Source organism: Enoplosus armatus, chromosome 4 (genome assembly GCF_043641665.1).
Source record: "Enoplosus armatus isolate fEnoArm2 chromosome 4, fEnoArm2.hap1, whole genome shotgun sequence".
NCBI classification, from domain to species: domain Eukaryota; kingdom Metazoa; phylum Chordata; class Actinopteri; order Centrarchiformes; family Enoplosidae; genus Enoplosus; species Enoplosus armatus.
Genome location: NC_092183.1, coordinates 15570315 through 15591954, shown reverse-complemented (window position 1 = coordinate 15591954; position 21640 = coordinate 15570315). Strand labels below are relative to the sequence as shown.

The window sequence follows — 21640 nt, the reverse complement described above, 5'->3', positions numbered from 1 at the left end:
CGGCCAAACAGGAAGGCGCAGAGGGAACAGTTGGCAACCCTTATCTTGTGCAGATCCTCTGATAGCTTTCTTCTCCACAAACAATGCCGGTCAGAGCTGAGGAGGCTCTGGAGGGGTGTTGAAAGACCTGAAAACCAGGCAGAGTCAAGATCTTTGTCACCGTCTGACTGATCAACACTCAGACATGTTCATGTAGTACCAGGAAAAGCTCATTTTTAGTCACTTCAAAACAGTCATGCCTCCCAATGTTTGACATCCTTCATTGTTTCTTTTCTTTCTCCGCATCTTTCCTTCTCACTAAGAGGGTCTTAAATGGAAATGTGTTTTTGCTGTTTCTCTCTCCAAAGCACAGGAGCACAAGCTCGATGTCCAACATCTTATAATAACTCTAATTTCCCTCTTTCTGTCCTCTATCATCTGTTGTGTTTGTGAGAGTCTCAGCTTGTCTATCTAAATCCACGTCTGTCTGTATGTTAATTCAGTAATAGTCTGTCCATCTCATAACTGTTATATACAAGTCAAACAATGGGAGAAGACCTGTTTGGGGTTTCCTGAAAAGTTTACCACACAATGAAGTCAGAGTGAAAGAATTCTTTTTTAAAAGAGCATCACAGTTTGCTCACTCTGCGGTCAGACTTTAAAAGCTAATACTGCCACCATGATGTCATTACCACAGGGCCAATACTACAGCTAATGAGCCAGGAACAGTATAGAGTCTCGTAATGTAGTCTACATGTACAAATCAGTGTCTGTCTGTCTCTTTCCCTGTGGTTAACACACAAACACCCTAACACACTAACACAAAATGGAACCGCCAACCCACATGTTATATTCATGTCTAAAGTTCATGTCTAAAGTAGTCCTCCATCTCAGAGTATAAGAGGTACCTCTGTAAAACAAAAGAGGTGCTTTGTTCCGTCGTCAGGCTAAATCCTCCCTCAGCAATTACCGTTCACCTTCCAAAGACCTCGGCGAGGAACAGAGCAACACTCTTTCTTTTAAAGCAGGCAGTGGAGCATGAAGACACAGGCGCTCTACAGGCAAAGCCCGATCACTCTTCTTTTTCAGCTGGCTATGCTGTAAGCTTTGAACAAAATGTAATGATTCTGCTCCTCTGTTAGTGGCTGCAGCAGGTATTTTGTCCATTTAGGTATGTTGCTGTCAGATTTCAGAAATACTTTATACTTTATTTATATTTTACTTTATTAGATTTGGATTTTTGTGAAAAATTATTGATATTAAGACAAGTCTTACTAAGACAAGTATTTGACTATGATTGTTTAGCATTTAAGATGAAGCTAAAAATAATAAATGTTTTTACATAAAAGCAGAGAGAGGTTTTGATGCACAGAGGGACATACTCGAATAATTTGAGGGTTTTCTTTGTTGGGAAATTCTTTAGGCTTTACGTGTAACACTTTAACACATTATTTCCCCAAGATATTATAATTGCCCATTTTAGCCCTTTATGTATAGAGGTCTGATTCTGTGTATGATACCAAATGATTCACCAATGAGAGGTGGACCTTTCAAGTCAATGTCATGAGCTGTTGGAACATCTATGAAATAAATTAGTTTGATTGTCACTAGTTTTGCAGATATTTCGTCATAAACCAAAGTATTGGTCAAATTGAAATGATTCAAATGATGGTGGCATCAGATGAACAGTTATGGGATCACCAAAGTGATTACAATTCATCCTGAGGGGAACATGAATGTGTGCACCAAAATTCATGGCAATCCATCGATATAACAATATATCTATAATAGATATAACAACATGCCTCTGAAAACCAAAAATTTCTCTCTAGCCCATTTTAGCCAATAGATGTATGAAAGTGTGATTCCATGCATTATACACAATTATTCACTCATGACAGTCCATCTGAGATGTTAGAAAAGGTATAGAATAAAAATGCATTTTATTTTTATTTATATACATTCACTTACCTTGGCAGCAAAACTTCCTAGACTGCACTGAATGGCTACATGAATCTTGCATGTGTGTGTTTCCCTACATACGCAAAAAGGTTCAAAAGATAAACCCACCACCCTCCAAACTCACTTAATAATCTCTGCTTGAAGCGTTGCTGCTGCAGAATTGACTGAGAGCTGTCTGTCAAAGCTGGGTCACATATTTGCCTTGAGCTGTCCAGTTGTTTCAATACAAATCTTCGGGCCAATGATGGAGATCCTTGAAATCAAATCCAGTTGATCTCCCTTCTAAACTCCACTTTATGACTCAGTGAAGAAAGAGACTCAAACCACTGTAGTCATGACTCTTGCTCAACTCGTTCTCATTTCCTGTTTAATCGGAATACAGTGTGATCATTATGAGGCACCATAAAAGATAGGTTGTAATAAAAGATAAAACTGCCTGTGATATATATTTTATCCACATGATGTATGTTTTTGGGACCACTGTCCCCTCCTGTCTCTCACCACACAGCCACTGTTGCTGCAGTTGTTTACATCAGGGCCAATGGGAGGCTTCCAGACACAAAGGGTCTGACAGTCTATCAGTGGAAGAGGGTAGTTAATATGGGCACACAACCTCTGTCCTGACCTTGATGCAAGACCATCCATCATCTAGGCTCAGAGAAGGGATGAGGTTGAGAGGTGTATCCAGATGGAGGACACTTTAACCCAGGTTAGAGCCTCTACGCCCTGGTCAGTATACAGCCTCTGTCCTGACTCTCCTGAGCAGAGTGAGAATTAGGGAGAATGACTGCAAGAAAAGCCACAACACTGCTGCTATTGTTATCATATAATAACATTCAAAATATGAACACATTAATGTAACATACATCAGCATATTTAAAACAAAGTGTGATTTTAGGTTTTCTCAGCTTTATTTATCAGCAGATTTACATGCATATGACAAAATTAAAGCTACAGTATTTTGTAATCAGTTTAATCAAACATCTCAGACTCTGAAAACAACTTCAGGCCAAAACTATCAATGCACTGAAAGCTATAAATGTTACTTTCACAATTTCATATTAAAGCCTCTATGTATAGGATTTGAAGTTTTGTGACTTTAGCGCCCCCAACTGGTAGTATAGAAAAAGACACCATGGCAGACAGCAACAAACACAGATGCATCCCTCCCCCTTCCCCCACTGATCTGGCACTGAGAATGTCGTTTTTGTTTTGTTTTTTGTTTTTTTACAAACAATAACTATGTCATCAGATTAATTTGAAAGATGATGATGAAATGAAAATTCTGCGCATCTGTGAGAGCTGTGATGAGACAGATGTGGGTGTCCTACATCCACGTTCTGCCTCTCTGGTTGTCCTCTTTAAAAATTTAATTTTCAACCAATGCATAATGTTTGACAATACAATCAACCCAAAGACGAACTAAAATTTAAGCTCCTCCTTACTGGCATTACACTGTAATATTTAAACCTACACAAGCTGTAAACACAACGTTGACATATTATCACCTGACGAGGTTATTGCAAACTTCCTCCAGATACAGAGCAACATTAGCATTTATTTGGAGTTTCTGGCCACCAATATTCACTCTCACTTAGCTGTGTTTTTGGTCTCTACCAAATCTCAGGGGAATAATCTGTCTTGTTAGTAGCTAAATGCTCCACTATGTTCATCAGCTAGTCGCTAACTTTGTCCCTCTTCTGTTTGGTTCTCGGAATTTAGTGTACAGTGGGTTTAAAGCTTTTTCATTGAAAACGGCTTCCTGCTGTGTCTGGAAATAACTCTGATGAGAGTGGTGACAGTGAACCAGAACAGTGAAGTTGTGTGCTGGAAAAAAAACAAAACAATGAGGTGAAAGACAAAGCTCTGTAGAGATGAGGGGAGCTGCAGAGTTGGTGATAATTCTCTGTGGGTTCGTCACTATGAGCGATCCCTTTTACATACAAATAGTCATTTGATCCATTGTTAAGATAGGAATATTTATTATAGCAGCTTTAATCTCTATTTATTATGAAATATTTCTTCTAAAATACTACCAAGATATTAGGAAAAGAGACAATATCTTGTATAATGATAGCAAATCTACAGTGAAGTAAAAGAAAAAATGCATGCTATAGAAAGTAGGGAATGTAAACAATGAAAACAATACTTCACACATTACTAATTTTGCCTGATTCTTTGTGCGTGTGTGTGTGTGCAGTACTGTCTGTTCTTTCACTTAAGCATGTTGTACTCTTTGGAGAAGTCTTGGCTTGGGGTCATCTCAGTATTGCAGATCAGAGAGTGTGCTTTTGGCTGGCGGCATAAGAAGTGCTGTTTCTTTTTTTCCCACAACCATACACACACACACACACACACACACACACACACACAAGCACAAGCACACTCATCCAATCCCCACTCTCTCATTTTGTTTTTTGGGTAGCACTCATCTGTAGCCTTATTACCCAGAGTCCTCTGCGGCAGCCCGACCGGCACTCCGCTGCTGGAGTGTTCTGTTAGTCACATCAGCACCCAGCGCACGCTCAACACAGCTCAGATCATCAGGACTTTCACCGATGGAAAACCTGCTCAGAATTCAGAAAAAGGCTGTGCATACATCTAATTGTGATGGAGTTTTCCATCTCGGCTCAACTGCTCTTTTTCTCTGCTTAGTCCCAGGATGAAACGCTGTTTCATCTCACCAGTGTAATTACCCGAAGAAATGAAATCTACAATACATAAGAAAAGTCTATTTTGCATGTTCAAATCAGGATGACTGGGTTTTCTGCCCCCTCAGGTATATTTCAATCATCATGACAAATTGTTCCTATTTAGTGATGATCACAATGGCTATAGGGCTTTTTGAGTTTATATTTACATATGCATCATAACCATTAACACCATATCTCATTTTAATTTTAGTGGCATCACTGCATATAACTCAGTCATCAAAATAAAGTGATATCATCTGTATGATTTCTGAACATCTGTTGAGTAGAAATGCCAGAGGCCCTCTCAGTAATAAACCATTTAACAGCTGCCTAATTGCTGTATGAATCAGAATCATAGTCTGTAAACTGGTCTAACAAATGCAGGGTATGCTCTTCTCTCTTGTGCAGAAGTTCAATTTCTTATGTCTCTGCCTATTAGAGTAACTGAAAGCCTGCATGCAAACAGTCTTTATATGTCCAAGAAGCTGTATCTTCTGGCCAAATTAGAAACAAGTGTGATTGCATCAGAGCCACATGTGCAAATTCTATTCTTTTTTTGCCAAATATGTTCATCCCTTCCTTCTTTGAACGTTCAACACCACTATAGACACCATTACTGTGTCAGTATTTTTTGTCATTAAATATTTGTTGGTGGTTAAAAACGCCTTTAAAAAGTAATCAATGTGAGCTCCTTGGTGGCCAAATGGTTACAGTGCCTTAACACCGCCGGTGACCTTTGTTACATGCCATAGCCCTCTCTCTCCCATGTTTCCTGTCTGCCTCTGCAATCTAATAAAAAATTTGAAATCCCCCAAAAAATAATCTTAAGTGATCAATAGGCTAGCATTGGATACCCACTGAAAAAACACACCAATGCATCTGTAATAAATGATCTCTTGAATTGCAGTTCAAGTTAAACACATATTGGTTGGTTGGTTCCCTGCACAGAACTGACAGGCTATTTTGCAAACAGGCATTAATCCTTTGAGTCAACTAGCATCAGGACAGAAGAGTAGGCACAGCAGGGCCTACATTTTCAGGACCGCTTAACTTTAGATGTCTGTTAAATCAGCGAGACGTAGAATATTTCGAGACATGCTTATTAGGATGTTTTCATCGCTTGCTTTCCTGTTGCATCAGCTGTCGAAAGCAAACATTTTTTTCCCTTGAATGCCAAGTTTATTTCACAGCCCAGCCTGGATGATCTTGACGCTGCAGTATTTCCATGTTGATTCCTGTTAGATAAACTGTGTAACCAGTTTTGTAAGTTGCCTCTGTTTACACTGCAACAAATTACACCCAAGTTGTTTGTATAGACCATATTGGAAGTGCCATTGTGCTTATGAAAGCAATTTCTAAGTTTTTGTAGCCAGTCGTAGAGTGGGATTTGTAACTTTTTCCACCGTTAACAAAACCCCTGGTCGGGACACCCTCTTCATCAGCAGAGAGGAGGGGGAGGAGGGAACAGCAAATGTTGTTTGGAGCAGGCAGTTTCAAGACGCCCCTGGATCAGAGGAGACTGGAACCAAAGAGTTTTATTTCTTTTCTCCTGTGCACTATGTATGTGTTTGTGTTTACATGTGTGAGCCTGCATGTACACATTTGTAGATGCAATTCCCCCTTGACTGTGTGTATTGCACGAGCATGTGATGTATCTGTGTCTGTGTTGTGTGTGTGTGTCCATGTGTACAGTATGTGTCTGGCACTTGCAGGGCTGACAAGACTGTAAAGCAGCTTCTTCCAGTTTTTTCAAGGGAGAGAGCGAGGGGGAACAGACATGATTCATTTCACCGCAGGATGAGGTGGGACAGGAGGTGAGGTGGTGTAAAGATCTCACAGGTGCAGAGGATACTCTAGCTACATGGGCTGTATGTACTAGAATAACAGAGAAGTGTTTTCCAAATTTCACCCTGCATGCACCTCAAAGACAACACCTGTTTACGGTTTACCTTTGTGCTAATAATGAACCTGGGCTGTCTTTACTTAGACTGAGCATCAAAATTGAAATACGTAGGACAAAATAAAAGGGGACACATACTGTCATCGTGTACTCCAGTGTCCACTTAAAAGAGCCCTTGTTAAACAGTGGTATATCCTAAGTCAATTACTCATCCGAAAACAAAAACACAGTGTGACAAGGTGTACTATTGTTCATGCTAAATTATTTACTGAGCCACAAGCTTTTGTAAACTTCAGCGCCAATTAATCTCAAGAACCTCTTTTGTGTGAGAGCTTAATCGTTTGCTAATTAGCGTCCTTGCTAACAGACACTCTCAGTGGAAATATACGATTACATAGCCCATCGACAGGCTCAGTAAACAAAGGCTGTTTGCCAAAATGCCAAAGCAGTTGTTGTAAAGCTGAAGAGGGGCAAATATATCATTTGTTTGTGTTTGTGTGTGTGTGTGTGCGTGTGTGTGTGTGCACGGCCCACTGTATGGGAGTGTGCGTGTATTTATGTGTGAATGAGTGACAGGAGAAAACAGAGAAAGTGAGACTCAGGAGAGAAAGGGAGGAAAACAAAGCGTTGGTAATTGTTGGGTGTCTTTTGATTTCACTCTGTACCTCACAGCGATTGCATGTTAACCAGATATTTGCGTGAACATGTAGGTTTGTTTGTAAGTGACAGTGCTGTGAGTCCATGGTCTAGACAGCCTGGAATAGATGACCTCAGACAGATGGCTTGCTGCTGCAAAACTGAGAGAAAGGACCTGGTGGGCGGACTGAGAGACAGACAGAGAGAAAAAGGAGAGAGTAAGAAAAGGAGATAGAGGTGAGGAGAGTGATGTTATCTGACAGATGTAGGTAATTTTATGTCAGCTACTTGTACTTTACTTGAGTATTTCTATTTGAATGCCACTTTATTCTTTATATACATGTATATACTTTATTCTTCTACTCCACTACAAGGATTCAACCAGTGGTTCCCAGTTCTTTATGGCTTGTGACCCCTTACAAAAAATGCAGTGTCTAGTTGGGGCCCCTTATGTTTCAGGTGTCAATGAGTGGCCCCCATTTTTCACATAAAAAGCTACAATTAGTGAATAGTCCAAAAGAAAAAACACAACTGGATATTATTATTATTATTATTGGACATTAATTTTACTGATAGACAGAGCTGCAATAACTGGAGCTCCATCTATCTGTTTCACTCTAATTCTTCTTCCTGCTGTTTCACTTGGTCCTCCAGTCTGTGTCCCTTCAAAGGATCAAGACTCATGAGATCGGAGAAAGAGGAACATTATTAGGAGAAAAACAGTATACACAGTTGGAGCTGGAGGGAAACAGTAGGGTGGCAGAACAAATTCTGAAGAAAAAGTTTGGTGACAAATCTGAAATGAGATTTGGAAAAATTAATGGGATGATTTGTGTCTTTTGTCTCATCTTCACTTTTCTCTCTCTCTTACTCTCTCTCTCTCTGGATCAGATCATTTGCTCCCCTGACTGCAGTTGTGCTTTTCAGTGATGAAGTGTAACATGCTGGGGCTTAGTTTTGATTGTCACCACAGGCCCACAGATTACATGGGGCCACAGTCAATGGGAAAGGAGCTAAGTCCCCTATGATTGAGTACATCTACAGCCTTCAGCCAGACTGCCTCCCGGGCATCCAGCCAGTTAGGAAACCTGCTAGTCAGTCAATCCATCAGACAGCCAGTTGGTCAACGAGCCAGCCAAACTGTCGCCAAGTTTATCAGTCAGTAAGACAGGTTTCACGCCATTAACTCTCCGCCTGTACTGCTTCCCTTCCTTAGGGGGAATGGATGGGGGCTGAGGTGATCTACTATGATCAGACTGTGGCCCGCTGTAGTACAACAGAGGCCATGGCACCATGTTCCCACCTCAGGCCTCCTGAAGGAGACCTGGAAGAGAAAGGAGAGAATGTAGAAACACCTGCTAAAGGAGAAATAAGTGTAAGATGTACTTTATTTTATACAATATCTTTGTATATACTATATTACTCAATGTTTATTTATTTAACGATTATTTAATTTTTGATTAATCAATTCATCTTTTTGTCTTTGACACGTCAGTAAACAATGCTCGAAAAATGACCATTACAAGTCTTCAAATTTAAAATTTAATTTACAATGATATAAAACATAGAAAAGCAGCAACATCTCACATTTGAATAGTAAAAGGCCATCATTTTTGCTTGATGAATGACAACTAATCAATCAGCAAAACTGTTGTTGATACATTGACAAACTAGCTTTAGTGATATTCATGGATTTTGAGTATTTCTCCTTGGGGACTGGTAATCAAATCAGAATTTGGGAGCAGGTCTCTCTCTCGTCATGCCAAGGCAGCTTAATAACATTTGGTTTTAAATACAAATTTGCAGACAGGAAATAAGTGAATAAGAAGGTAGCAGAAAAGCAGGGGGCCAGAAAAGAAAAGAGAGAGTGAGCCAAGGGAGAGGAGGAAAGGAACGATGCAGAAACAGAGGGGGAAGGGAAGCTAATCTATGAACCCAGTAGAGGCTAACTGTTCATTACCTCTGTGAGGATCGGAGCATTGTGTTGTTAACAGAAGTCAGCTCAGCATAGAGAGTGGGCTGACCAATGATCTTTACCTTCCGCACTACCTACCTACCTACCTACCTACCTACCTACCTACCTATCTATCTATCTATCTCCCTCTAATCACAGCCTCTGTTATTTTGGACCTTCACTTCCAGTGGTGGCAATAAGGATCATGACAGATCATTGAATCCTTGCACATATGAACATGATGATATTGTACCATTATATTACCTGAACATACAGGTGACCCAGTCAGAACACATTTGATCTGATGTGACTTATTTACATAACATGACCTGTTAACCTTTACGTTCTCTCTCTCTCTCTCTCTCTCTCTCTCTCTCTCTCTCTCTTCATTCTTTCTCGCCTCCTTCCTCCTCCTCCTTCCTTCCTTCCTCCTCCTCCTCCTCCTCCTCCTCCTCCACCATCCTCTGGAACACATGGTTATCGCCTGCTAGTGGTTGTCATGGTGATCGACCCCGAGGGACTCATCCCAAAACCAAAAGTTCTGCTTGTCTGAAATAGAACCTCCGCCTCTCTCCAGGGGGAAGGGGGTTCATTTGGCATATGGGGAGGCAGGGAGAGAGAGAGAGGGAGGGGGTGGGGTATCAGTCAAGGAGAGAGAGATGAGAGAGTGAGGATAGTGGATCGAGAGAGAGAGAGAGAGAGAGAGAGAGAGAGCAGGAGAGAAAGAGGCAGTGTGCATCCATTCCAACTGGGTCACATCACGGGAGCATTGCGTAAGCGTAAACACTGCTGCCCCTGTGCTATGCCCTTAGCGCGCACACACACACACACATATGCACATACACACTGTGTCTTTCCAGAGCTTACTACTGTCTGGGAATCAGCCGTTTTGTATGACAGTCTGTAGTGTTTTTCAGATCCTGAATGGCACCATGCTGTGGTCCATCCCTTTTCTCTTGTGCTCTCTCTCTCTCTCAGTGGATTTACAATAAGTACATCATGACAGTAGAGTGAACCCTTCTCTCTCCTAGCTGCCAGACTGGACAGCAGCATGACGTAGCACTTCTTCCCTGCTGCATATCCAAAACCACACACACACACACACACACACACACACACACACACACACACACACACAGTGTTTTGTGAAGAAAACAATGAGTCTCCACAGTCATCATGACCTCTAGTATTTGTAAAGCACGACTGTAAACGTACCCAACCTGCGTCATCCCCCATGATCATGAGCACTTCATATCACTAGTTAAGGATTCATTCATACAGTGTGAGGCCTTCAGAAGACTTTAGCTGTTGATCAAACTCACGTTATGTGTCAGTTACTCCATCAAGTCATCATTTACACCTTCCACACTGCATTTATCCAACACTGTGAGTATCACTGGATTTCCTGGACATTTCCTCTTGGTGGTGGAGCAGTAGTGGCAGCAGTAGCAGTGCTTCAAGCGTGTATGTACCAGGAAGGCTTCTAATGTGGCCACATCTTCCCTCAGTACACCCTCCCTGTGCATGCTGGGTGTGTTGTTTACAGGCCCTCAGTCGTGCTTTCCTGTTCCCAACATGCTCTGCTCTACACATGTTTGGATATCTTAACACCTTTGTAAATAAACACCAATGCAAATGCAGCTCATATTTGCGAGAGTTGTTTGCGCAGTGCGCGGTGTGTGCGTCTGTAGAGGGTGTGATTGTCTATAAAAGGAACAGCCAAAGCCAGTTGTTTAAAATCCTAGTTGGACGGTTTCAAATCCCCCCCTTGCACTGAGAGAGGAGAATAGAGGGAGGGAGTGCGGATGTGTGTGTGTGTGTGTGTGTGTGTATGTCAGTCTGTCTGCATGTCAGGAGAGCCTTTCCAATCAGGGAAGGGATGGGAGAGACACTGACAGACAGACAGACTTCAGACAGACAGACTGGGAAGGCAGAGGGAAAGACAGAGTGAAGCAGAGAGAGAGAGAGACAGAGAGACAGAGAGAGAGAGATGAGGGGGAGGGGCTATTCTAGCAGGGGCGTGGCTACGCAGCTGTCACTCACTGGCGGTTGCCATGGCGAGCGGGCGGTCCTGAACAGCGGGACATCCAATGGGAGACGACGCTGCTTGTGTCACCATGGTGACGGGGCTGTGCCCAGGGAGGTTGTGATGGGTTGACAGGTGCGTGACAATCGGAGCTCTCTGCAAGCATGTACGCCAAAGGCAAGAGTAGCAACGTGCCGTCCGACAGCCAAGCCAGAGAAAAGTAAGTTTTATTTATGGGGGAGGAAACCGCGGCTGTGAGGGAAGTTCATGAGCGGCCGGGGGCAGTCACACACGGAGCTGCGGTAGAGGAGGGCGCACGGCGCTCCACTCAGCGGCATGGGGCTCTCTGCTCAGCGCTCTGCAAGGCTTGGAAAGTTGACTGCTTCATTTATTTGAAGAAAGATAGACATTTTGTCGGCGGGGTTTTACTGTAATTAGACAAAGTAGGTTAGAATTAACACGCAGTTTCGGCTTCACTAGTTCATTTCAGGTTAAAGAGGTTTTTATTCAGAATCCAGCAACATCCTTCTCCCGTGATGTCTTGGCATTTCTGTGCTTGTTGTCTGTTTCATTTATTTCCAAACATTCATTTGTAATTTTGCATTGTTTCACGCGTGTTTTACTCGTGCATTTCATCTCTCCGACTAATTAACAACGTAGCAGTTTTGTAAACATGAAACTAGACCTTCACGGTCGTCCGTCGGCAGCGAGACGCGGCAACAAAGTCCACGCATTTGGCTGCTCACCAGCCGCTGTGTGTTTTGAGGTGTCGCTTGTCTAAGAGACTGTCTTGCCTTGAATGCTCCTTGAGTCCAGTCACCGCTACAGTACAGATGAGACTTGTGACAGCAGACGGTCATCTCGTCTCCACGTTTGGCGAGACGTGCAGGGACAACCGATCCGTCTTTTTTGTAAAATAGTTGCACATATAGAAGAGGATGTAGCCTACAGCAGTTTCTGTTTAAGGGAAATTCTTGTCATGGATGTGCTGTGCTTTCTTGCCATTAACAGACAGTGAACATAGTTTGACCCAAGTATGGAACTAATTAGGCTTTTTCCTTAACAGACAAGAGCTTTTACATTGTAGAGTTAGGACGGTTTTGGTAGGTGGACAGGTCAGTGACAATAAATTATAGTTCTAATAGAATTATCACATCCGCTCAGGTTGTTCCAAATACCTAAACTTGTCAAAATGTATAATCTATAGAAATGATTTGGCACACCATCTGCTTGTGCTATTTCTCAACACTACAGCTTATCTGCTGTAACGCATGAGATGTGGAAACTAACACTAAATTCACATGTTAAACAAGATGCACAGAGAATGGCTGCTCAGTACTTTTTGGATGCTGAGGGTCAGACGGTCAGTGAGCAGGGATCATAGATCAGCACCCGCTGGGAATGAGGAGCATGTATTTATTGATGATATGCCTTTGACTGTGGACAGGCAAAAACATGTACAGTTGGTTTGCCTCTCTGGTTAGGACCTCTGCAACTGATATTCAGAGAGGGAGAGAGTTTAAGTATGTGACATGACAGACAACCTTTGCATGTAACTTGTATTTTTCAGTAGTTGCCACCTATGAGGGTCCTTTAAGGTTATTTGTCCTGGTAGTGTGTCCAGAAGAGACTGGATTAATCGTCTCACCTCTGCTCCCAGCCACTGCTACTTATTTATTGTGTCCTTTGAATCCAGTTCAGTCATGTTTGTCCACAGTGTGATTGAGTGTTCAGCTGCATCCCCTGAGCCCCATTCTTTATCCCCAATCGATATGAAAAGGATGGGACTGAACAGTGTGGCTCCACCGCTGCCTTATTGCATGCGCTGACAGGGGCAGAGATGGAAACACATATCAGTGTGTGTGTGTGTGTGTGTGTGTGCATGTGATGAGCTTTTCTCTAGATAAAACACTTATTCTGTAGAAGTGTTATTCAGAGGTCCCCTGATGGTTTGCGGAGCAGCACAGTTCAGCTATGATGAAGAGACTTCAGTTTAGGTTTTCAGACATGCTGTGTTAACATGGCCTATAAGTGAATTACCTGCTGTCTTCAAAGGAAACATCTTCCTAAACTTTGTTCGTAGATGTGACAGACATGATCTCTCATATGGAAAGACCCACACTTTTGGAGCCGCTTGGGGCATTTAACATTAAGTGACACCTGACTCTGTGTTATTAAGATAATACTTTTGTGTTATTGAGTTTTAACAAAATGAACCATCTACAGTGGCATCGTCTGATGATATTGGAGATTAGTCTTTCTTTTTGTTTAAATTAACAGCTAACCACTGCTCTATAGGGGATTTTATCAAAGATATTCATACATGAACTCTGAGATGCTACACTGTAGGTGTTGGCTGATCTAGATTGAGTCTATGAAATCAAAACAGGCGAGATCTTTCCTGCAGACACTAAACTGTTTGCCATCGCGTTTTAATTTAGACTTCCATGTTGTTGCCGATCATTTCGTTATCTGTGTTTACATTTTGAGGCCAGGGTGGGTGTTCCTTTAACAGGGAGTTAATGCCAAGGCCACGACAAAACAAAGGACCGGGTGACAAGAAAACACCAGATGAAAACACAGTGAAAGGCAAAAATCAGGCAAGGCAGAGTTTCATTTGTCTCTTAACAAGCAGCCTTGTTTATCAGTGGTGTGTATCAGAGAAGCAGAGCGGGCCCAGCGCTGCCGACTCTCATTTCTGCAGCGCAGCAGGGGATCAGAGAGTGGGAGAGACAGAGGGCAACAACAGATTGAGGGAAAGAAGGAGGAGGGGAGAGAGACTGAGGGAATTTGCTGGATCATTAGTTTACAGTGTTGTAGTATTGACCTCAGAATGGACCCCCGCAGACACAGGGCTATGGCGTCTCGCCCATGTAGATGTAGAGGAGCTCTAAATGCAGCTGACCTCTATGCAACTCTGTTCACTGGTGTGTGTGCGTGCGTGTGTGATAAGCATCTGATTTGTGTGGTGCGTTCTTGCTACAGATGCATTTTTGGGAATTTACTAACCCTTTTTTGCCTCACAAGGTTAATATATCGCAGATTTCCAAATGATTATCTGGTGTTTTTTCAGTTTGTATACTTGAAGGTAAAAAGTAATATAGCGTGATAAAAACCTTGCTTTAGGAGAGTCACAAAATGTAGCACTTTCTAAAGATTCTACATTAAATGATGTATAAAGGTGCATATTTACAGTATGCAGAAACTGCTTGAAATTACCAAACAAAGGGAAGCTTAATTTTCTCTCTCTTAATTAACCGTGTGGACACTTAGAGTCTCAGTGGCCACACTCTTTGATTACCACCTATTGTTTTGCATGTCAGTTAACCTCTTTGCTCTTGATATGAAAACCTTTCAATCAGACAACTCAGACATTTACGGTATTCTGCATGAAGAATCATGACAGCTCAAAATTCATACGTAATTCATCCACAACATTGTTATAAAACACACACATAATGAATAATTATGCCTGAAGTAAACATTTTGTCCATAATTTTCCTTTAAGTGAAGCCCATGTTCCTGACATTTCTCCAGATTGTACATCATTTGCTGCATAAATTATGTGGTAAGACTCTGACTGCACAAAATATTAGACACATTTCATGAATTCAGTTCAATTCATTTCAATTTGTACAGTGCCAAATACACTGAAGATGTGGCTAAAGCAGTTATCACTTATTAATTTCCTTTATTCAATCTGTATCCTTTACAGAGGAGGATGTGCTGATAAAGAGAAACAGATGAGTAAGAAAAGGATGTTTTAGATGATCAGTGTACCCAAATCATAAAAATACATAAATAAGCAAAGACATATTGTCTCACTTACCACTAATGGTATCACGCCACGCATGTAGTTCAGGTTGGAAAATAGTGCAGCAGTGAACCAGTTTAATAAAGGTGAATGGCATTCTACGGACATCTGCAAATACAACCCAAACTATCTGAAACAATACGTATTTTATGATTCGTTTGAACTGATCCTTTAAGGTTTAAAACAACAGAGGTGTGAATAGCACAACACTTCAAAATCAGGAAGATAGCCTTAATATTTTATAGCATCATACTTGGTGTTTGTAAATAGTGAGAGGCAATAGGAAGCAGTCTCTACACCTGAGTGTGCCTGTAGTCAACACTCTGTTAAGCTCCTCTCTCTCTCTCTCTCTCTCTCTCTCTCTCTCTCTCTCTCTCTCTGGCTGTACCTGTGTTACGGTCTGCACTTGATTTTGATTCAGAGTGACAGTACACGACCACTGGCTGTGTACTGCAGTTGTTCAACGAGTGTAGGTTTCAGTCACTGGCAGTTAGAGGACACATTCCACATAGTTCTGGGATTGTGGTCCTGAGTGAGTTGCATTGCAGCACATAGTACACATTCCTCCCCCCCCCCCCCTCTCTTTTCTGTGTGCATAATGAATCACGAAACAAACACTGATTAAAACACGCATACATATGCTTCTCGCTTCTCTCCATTTCTCTTGGTCTCACAGACATATAGCACTTATCTGGCTTTGTGGACTTTATCCTAGAAAGTACAACCTGTGTTTTATTTGTTTTTTACTCATCAGATTAATAAGCACAAACTGTAAACTCACAGTTAGTGAAAAGTCCAACTATCATAAGTGCCATTGTCGTTCAGTCTGTGGTTCAGCTGCCAACCATAAATCTAGTGCAGACTTAAGCATTTCTGGAGCTGTAAGGATCATCATTCTGCACACATACGTACACACACACACACACGCACACACGCACAGCTACTTCTGAACCGAGACACCTCAGAATCCTGCCAGGAGGCTGCCAATGCAGCATTGCGCAGACTGAGGCAAAGCAGTGCATGCTGGGAGTGTTTATCCGACAGAAGCAATTCAGGCTGCCACTCTGGCTTTGACAGTGAGTCGCATTACAGGAGAACTACAATAAAAATAGAGCAGTATCTCACACACACACATACTGTACGCTCACAATCGACTGTGCAGGGAATCTGATTTTGTCCTTGCCAGCTGCCACCTGATGAATGTAATTGATGAGTTTTTAGTTTGTTTACTGCATCTCAGTGTCCTTGAGAAATGACAGAGGCGTACTCATTGGTGGAAAGAGAGAGGAAGAGCATGTGTAAGATCATGAACAAAAGAGTATAGCCAGAGGAGAAACACATGTTGCAGCTAAAATGAGAGGCTGAGTATGGAAAATGAGCATCAAACATGAATGGTAGGAAAATAAATTTAAAATTTGACATAAAGTTCAACAGTTGAGAGGTTAAAGAAAACTGAAAAAGAACAACTGAACGAAAAGATCAAAAGGGAAAGAGAGAGTTTTTGTGTCCAGGTCAGACAAGGTCAAGTGATATCCTGCAGGACCTCATGGTCTAATGCTCCATAATGGCTGTGTGTCGGACCTCTGCACTCTACACGCATCCCACTCTCTCTGTGGATCACTTACACTGGTAAGTGGCCACACCTGGTTCTGTTGGCGTAAGTCCAGTGACGGAATTAAAAGCGCCAGCGAGAAACCCCTCACCCCATACATGAGAGCCACATGGTGGGCCTCAGCTTCAGCTAAACTGTTCTCCTCCCTGTTTAAGTCGACAGAGAACAATATAAAAGTGTGTGATAGTGTGTGTGTATCTTTTTCCGCCCTTTGCTGCTTTGGGTTAACAGAGAGCGTACCGAGTGTGTAAGCCCATCTGAGCTGTCTGCTTACAGCACTTTCCCCATATGTTCCATCCCTCCAAATCAACCTCCATCTGTCTGTCACGCTGCCTGTGTGAATGTGAACTACAACATCTAGTGATCATTACGCAGCTAATAGCCTCTCCAGCTCTCATTAGATGCATGTGAACAACTGTGAGAACACAGAGAACTGTCGCCGCTCTCCATTGTGGTCTTTCACCAACACTGTCGGTTAGAGAAAGATATCGACTTAAAACTGCCGCCGATGTATTTAATCCTCACAGCGTTTTAGATTAGCATCAATCTGGGATTACAAGAAAACCAGAGAAGACATGGGGCTCTGATATGTTTTCTTCTTTTTTTTCTGGGTATACAGAGCTGTCTTCAAACGAAAGTGATGATGACAGTTTGACAAGGCCCTGATAGAAAACACTTTTTAACCTGCTGAACACATAGAGGCTGTTAAAAGTCCTCTTTTATCTGCTGGCATCCCTCCTAGTCTCTCTCTTATCCCTGCTGCCAGAGATGTAACTTGCCACAGAACTGCTATCAAAGCAGCGGCCTCTTATTGAGCTGTGTGAGGTGGGGGGGGGGGCAGCCTCTGATCGACGCAGGCAGGAAAAGGGTTGACGTGTCAATCAACAGAGAGGACCCTGTAGAAGGCACCCTCACAGGACGCCTTGGGGTCCTTGGGAAGGATCGAGGTGACAAAAGGCCTCCATCAACATCAGATAGCATGTGGCAAAGAAGGGGAAGAGAGGAGGAGAGGGCACAGCATCCTGAAAGTCTTTTATCACTCCCCTCAAAAGACGGATGGTACGGATGAGTGAGTTTATCACCCGGTGCTGGTCCCTTAGGACCCCATGGGTGTCCCTGAATGCTTCTGTTTTAATTAGAAACACACCATCACATCATATCTTTCCTTTGCCTTCTCTCCTCTCCTCTCCTCCCGTCTGCAATAGTTACAGTGTATCAGGTTTATCTTTGGGATTGAGATACTGACATTTGGGGAGTGGAGGATTCAGATCGGTGCACTGTAGATGAGTGTGAGACATGAAGCGGGGTGGGGGGGGTGCATTTCATAGTATGCTTTGTTGACCATGACTGGGAACGGCAATCCGTGCTGTCAGGCTTTGTTCACGTTGTTAGTGGTAGGACTTGTGGTTTTGTCAGGAAGTTTTTTGTTGCCCCTGTGACACCAAATATGCAGAGCTTTGCTCCAAACCACAGCACGGTATGGACGCTCCCTCAAAGCGCTTCCTGTAACCTGAGAGTTCCAGCCAAAAGTCCAAAAGTAAATGCTGCTGTTGGAAACAACACTTACTGTCTATAGGCTCGGTTGAGAAAAGCCCAAAGCCTGCTTACTGCTTTTATTTTTTTTAGTCCAACATTTACGTTTATCAGAAACAAATTATTTTACATTATTTACTTTACCTGTTCACTAATATAATAGTCATCTTTTCCCCTATTTATATCAACATAAGTCAGCTGTGTTACACTCACTTCTACTGTATGACAACTGCTCTTGTGCTGACCAGAGTGGTTTAACTTGCACTTCTATTATAAGTGCCATAGTGTAAGTGCAGATGCTGCTGTGCCTCCCCTGCCTGCCGAGTATAGTGGAGGTTGGTTGGAGACCTCTCTGCTGATATTCCTCCATCATTGATATGCAAGCTGCATCGCACAGGCGCTAGCGCAAGGTTAAGCATGCGTGACGGCCAGGCTTAGGAACTGCTTCAGACACTCTCTCTCTCTCTCTCTCTGTATCCCTCTCTCTCCTGCACACACACACACACACACACAAACACACATATTCTCTTACTGTGCCTTCTGTCTGCATAGCCCTCAGTTCTTCTATGTCTTGGCCTCAATTGTCCCTTGTCTGTTTTGTAAAATTAAGCCACAGAGTTGTTCACTTTAATTCTCCATAAATCTACCGTCCTTACGTGACCACATACAGGCCTGTCTGTCCACTGATCCCTATAAAGTCCTCCATGACATTTTCTCCCCTTTGAAAGCAAGGCTGTATGTCCTCTCGCTTAGGATTTAAATCTCTTGACATTGAGTTCTTGCCTTTTTGAGGTCCACTAAATGCCATTTCTCCACCATAGAGAAGCAGGAAGGATAAATGAGCGGCACAAGGTGCAGAGCTGGGCATCAGTGGGACTGTAGATGAGTGTGAGAAGCTCCAGTGTTGGAAGCTAACTAAGTGGGAATAAGTACAACCAGTATTGTCTTTTCTAATAATATTTATTTACAGACATCTTGATGCACACATTTTATTGCTAATTTATACAACCTCATGTTGCAGCAAGCTGTACTTCTCTGAATGGTTAGTCATTTATTTATACTTCCTCTAGAGCCTCTGTGGCCTTAATAGCCTCGCATTCTTCTCTAAATTGCTCTAGATTGCCTTCATCTGTATCAGTTTTTTTTTTAATCTCATCTCGAAGCTTTGTTGTTCAAAAGAATAGAGGCCTATTAGATCTCGTAGAAAGGAATTCTAATCCTATAAGATTAGAGCAGTGCTGTCCTCCCAGTCGTCTCCTTCTCCCTCTGGTTTTGTTGGAGTTGCTGCTGATTGTGGAATGTTGCATTGTGTGAGCTGAACAATGACGGTGTGGTGCTGGACGGTCTGCCGAGCAGGCGGGAGAGGAGAGTGACATTCCAGGTCCGGCACACTACTGTATGGCAGGGAGGCGTCGGCTGGGCTCAGTTAGAGGGTGGCAACGAGGAAACACCCCAGCCCCCCACTGTGTGTGTTAAAGTGTGTAGAAGAGAATGTAAGTGTGTAAGAGATGAAGAAAGATGGTCGCAAAGTAAAACAACTCATTCTACTGAAAAGAAGTATGTAAACAGCAACATGATTATGTGTGAAATAGTTCGCTAAACCCCTCCTCTAAACAGCGGCAGTCAACAAAATAACGATCTGATATATTCTGATATATTTTTCCTTCTCATACTTAAAATACTATGACTGACTATGCTGTTCCTTTATTTCCATGTTTTATGGATCATCGACTGGTGAGGATGGTGACTTTTTTGCCGGTGGACATGCAGCTTTCAGCACAATATCATGAATGTTGCCACCAAGTGCACATTTAAGACCTCTTTTACAGCTCGTAACATTAAAGGGTCAACCAACTCATGAAGCTCATTTTAGCTTAATTAGCTAGATAGCTACAACTGATCAAATCTGCCAGAGACAGTTGTTGCTTTATCAGGCTAAATGAGAGACATTTCAGTGGTAAATTGTCCACCGTTACCATTGTGATCTCTATATGAACTCTTAGCGAATGGTCAATTGTGTGTGTTTATGTTTTTTATAGAGCTCACACACTCAGTCACCATTTCTTTTATTAGGTACACTTAGCTAAAATTAACATCATCTAATACCACAGCCCTTCAACATGTCCTTCATTACAGTGTTCACTGTTGTTTCAGAGAGGTGTAGATTCAACTTCGGTCTGTTCTACAGTTACTTTTTATCTATTTGAATGAAATGATCAGTCAATTAATTAATTAGTCAATCGACAATTCATCAGCCACTTTTGACAATCAACTTACCGTTAATTTATTTAGTGAAGATTTGCTTCCTTTCTCTATATCATGGTGTATTTGAATTTGAGAACCTCACTGTGGGCTCTTGGAAATTGTGAGGGGTGTTGTTCAGTATTTGATATTTTATAGACAACATAATTAGTTAGTTAGTTTTAGCCCTAGTTCTGTAGTATTGTTTTGTGTTATACTAAGAGGTGTTTCTAATGTTTAGTCTATTTTGTTGTCTGTCAATGTTTTGGTCGTTTTGTATACAGAGTTTGGGATTTTTTTGTTACATGTAGAACTGCTCAGTGTACCCTCTACACTCACAATCCATGAAACTCCCCTCTTACTGTGAGACTCTGAAAGTAGATTCTAAAAGAATACAGTAATTAACCTTGTATGATCACTAAGTGTTGTCGTCAAGTTCTCTCTGTAAACAGCGGTTTAATATTCTGGGCTTTATGGCTGTGTTGCATTCAAGATTTACTGTAATAGCTTGTAGAGAAAGTTGAACAAGGAAAACACTCCTAAAAATCATTGGTGTTCTTTCAGCTGTGAAATTAAACAAACTCCCCACGAGAGGTGACTCAATCTAAACAAATCAAAGCCAATGAAATGGAACTCAAATTAAGAAAGTGATGGATTTGCCTCCGCTTTTATTTGATTTATCCACTTTACATGATCTGCAAACAAATTTCATGTGTAGAAAAACTTACAGGCTGAAACCCATGTGTAAATGACAGATTTTTATATAAAGGACACAACTGGATTTTTGCTCAATTAGTCTGTTGGTAAACAGTGAGCTACCCATCACGCTCTCTCACCATCTCCCTCTGTTTCTCCCTCTCTCTGATAAGCTGGCATTTCCTGTTATCTCAGCCCAAGGCATTGTTGTCTGCTCTGTGAGGCAGTAGAGTCTCTGCACTGCTGACGAACAAGAACTGTTTCACTTTGTCTGATTGTGCCTGTATCAGGCTTCCTTTTTATTGTATTGTCTGTTCAAGTCTTAATTGCAGCTGCACTAATTTGCTGTTTTCGAATTGCGAGTGGGGGAAGTGTATCCTGCCAGAACTGCCACCAGTCAGTCTCTGTAGTCTGGTACACACCACCCACTGAACTCACAGCCAGTATCTTCACTGATACACAAACACAATGCAAAATGATGCAATTATCAATAGTTTTATGCCATCATCAAGGCGTACATTTTAGTTTTATTTGACTACAGCCAGTGACATGAAACCAGGAGCATAAACAAAAAACAGAAAAATGTGCACTTGT

At 42.0% G+C, this 21640-nt stretch overlaps 1 protein-coding gene across 1 annotated transcript in view; it reads left to right on the top strand.

Moving 5' to 3' along the window:
• The first annotated feature begins 11314 nt into the window (after positions 1 to 11314).
• The window catches only part of ssbp2a (single stranded DNA binding protein 2a), a 49364-nt gene continuing 39038 nt past the window's right edge, over positions 11315 to 21640 (top strand). The window contains exon 1 of the mRNA XM_070904817.1: positions 11315 to 11370. Within this exon, the coding sequence (XP_070760918.1) occupies positions 11315 to 11370 (56 nt within the window). The remainder of the gene's footprint in view (positions 11371 to 21640) is intronic.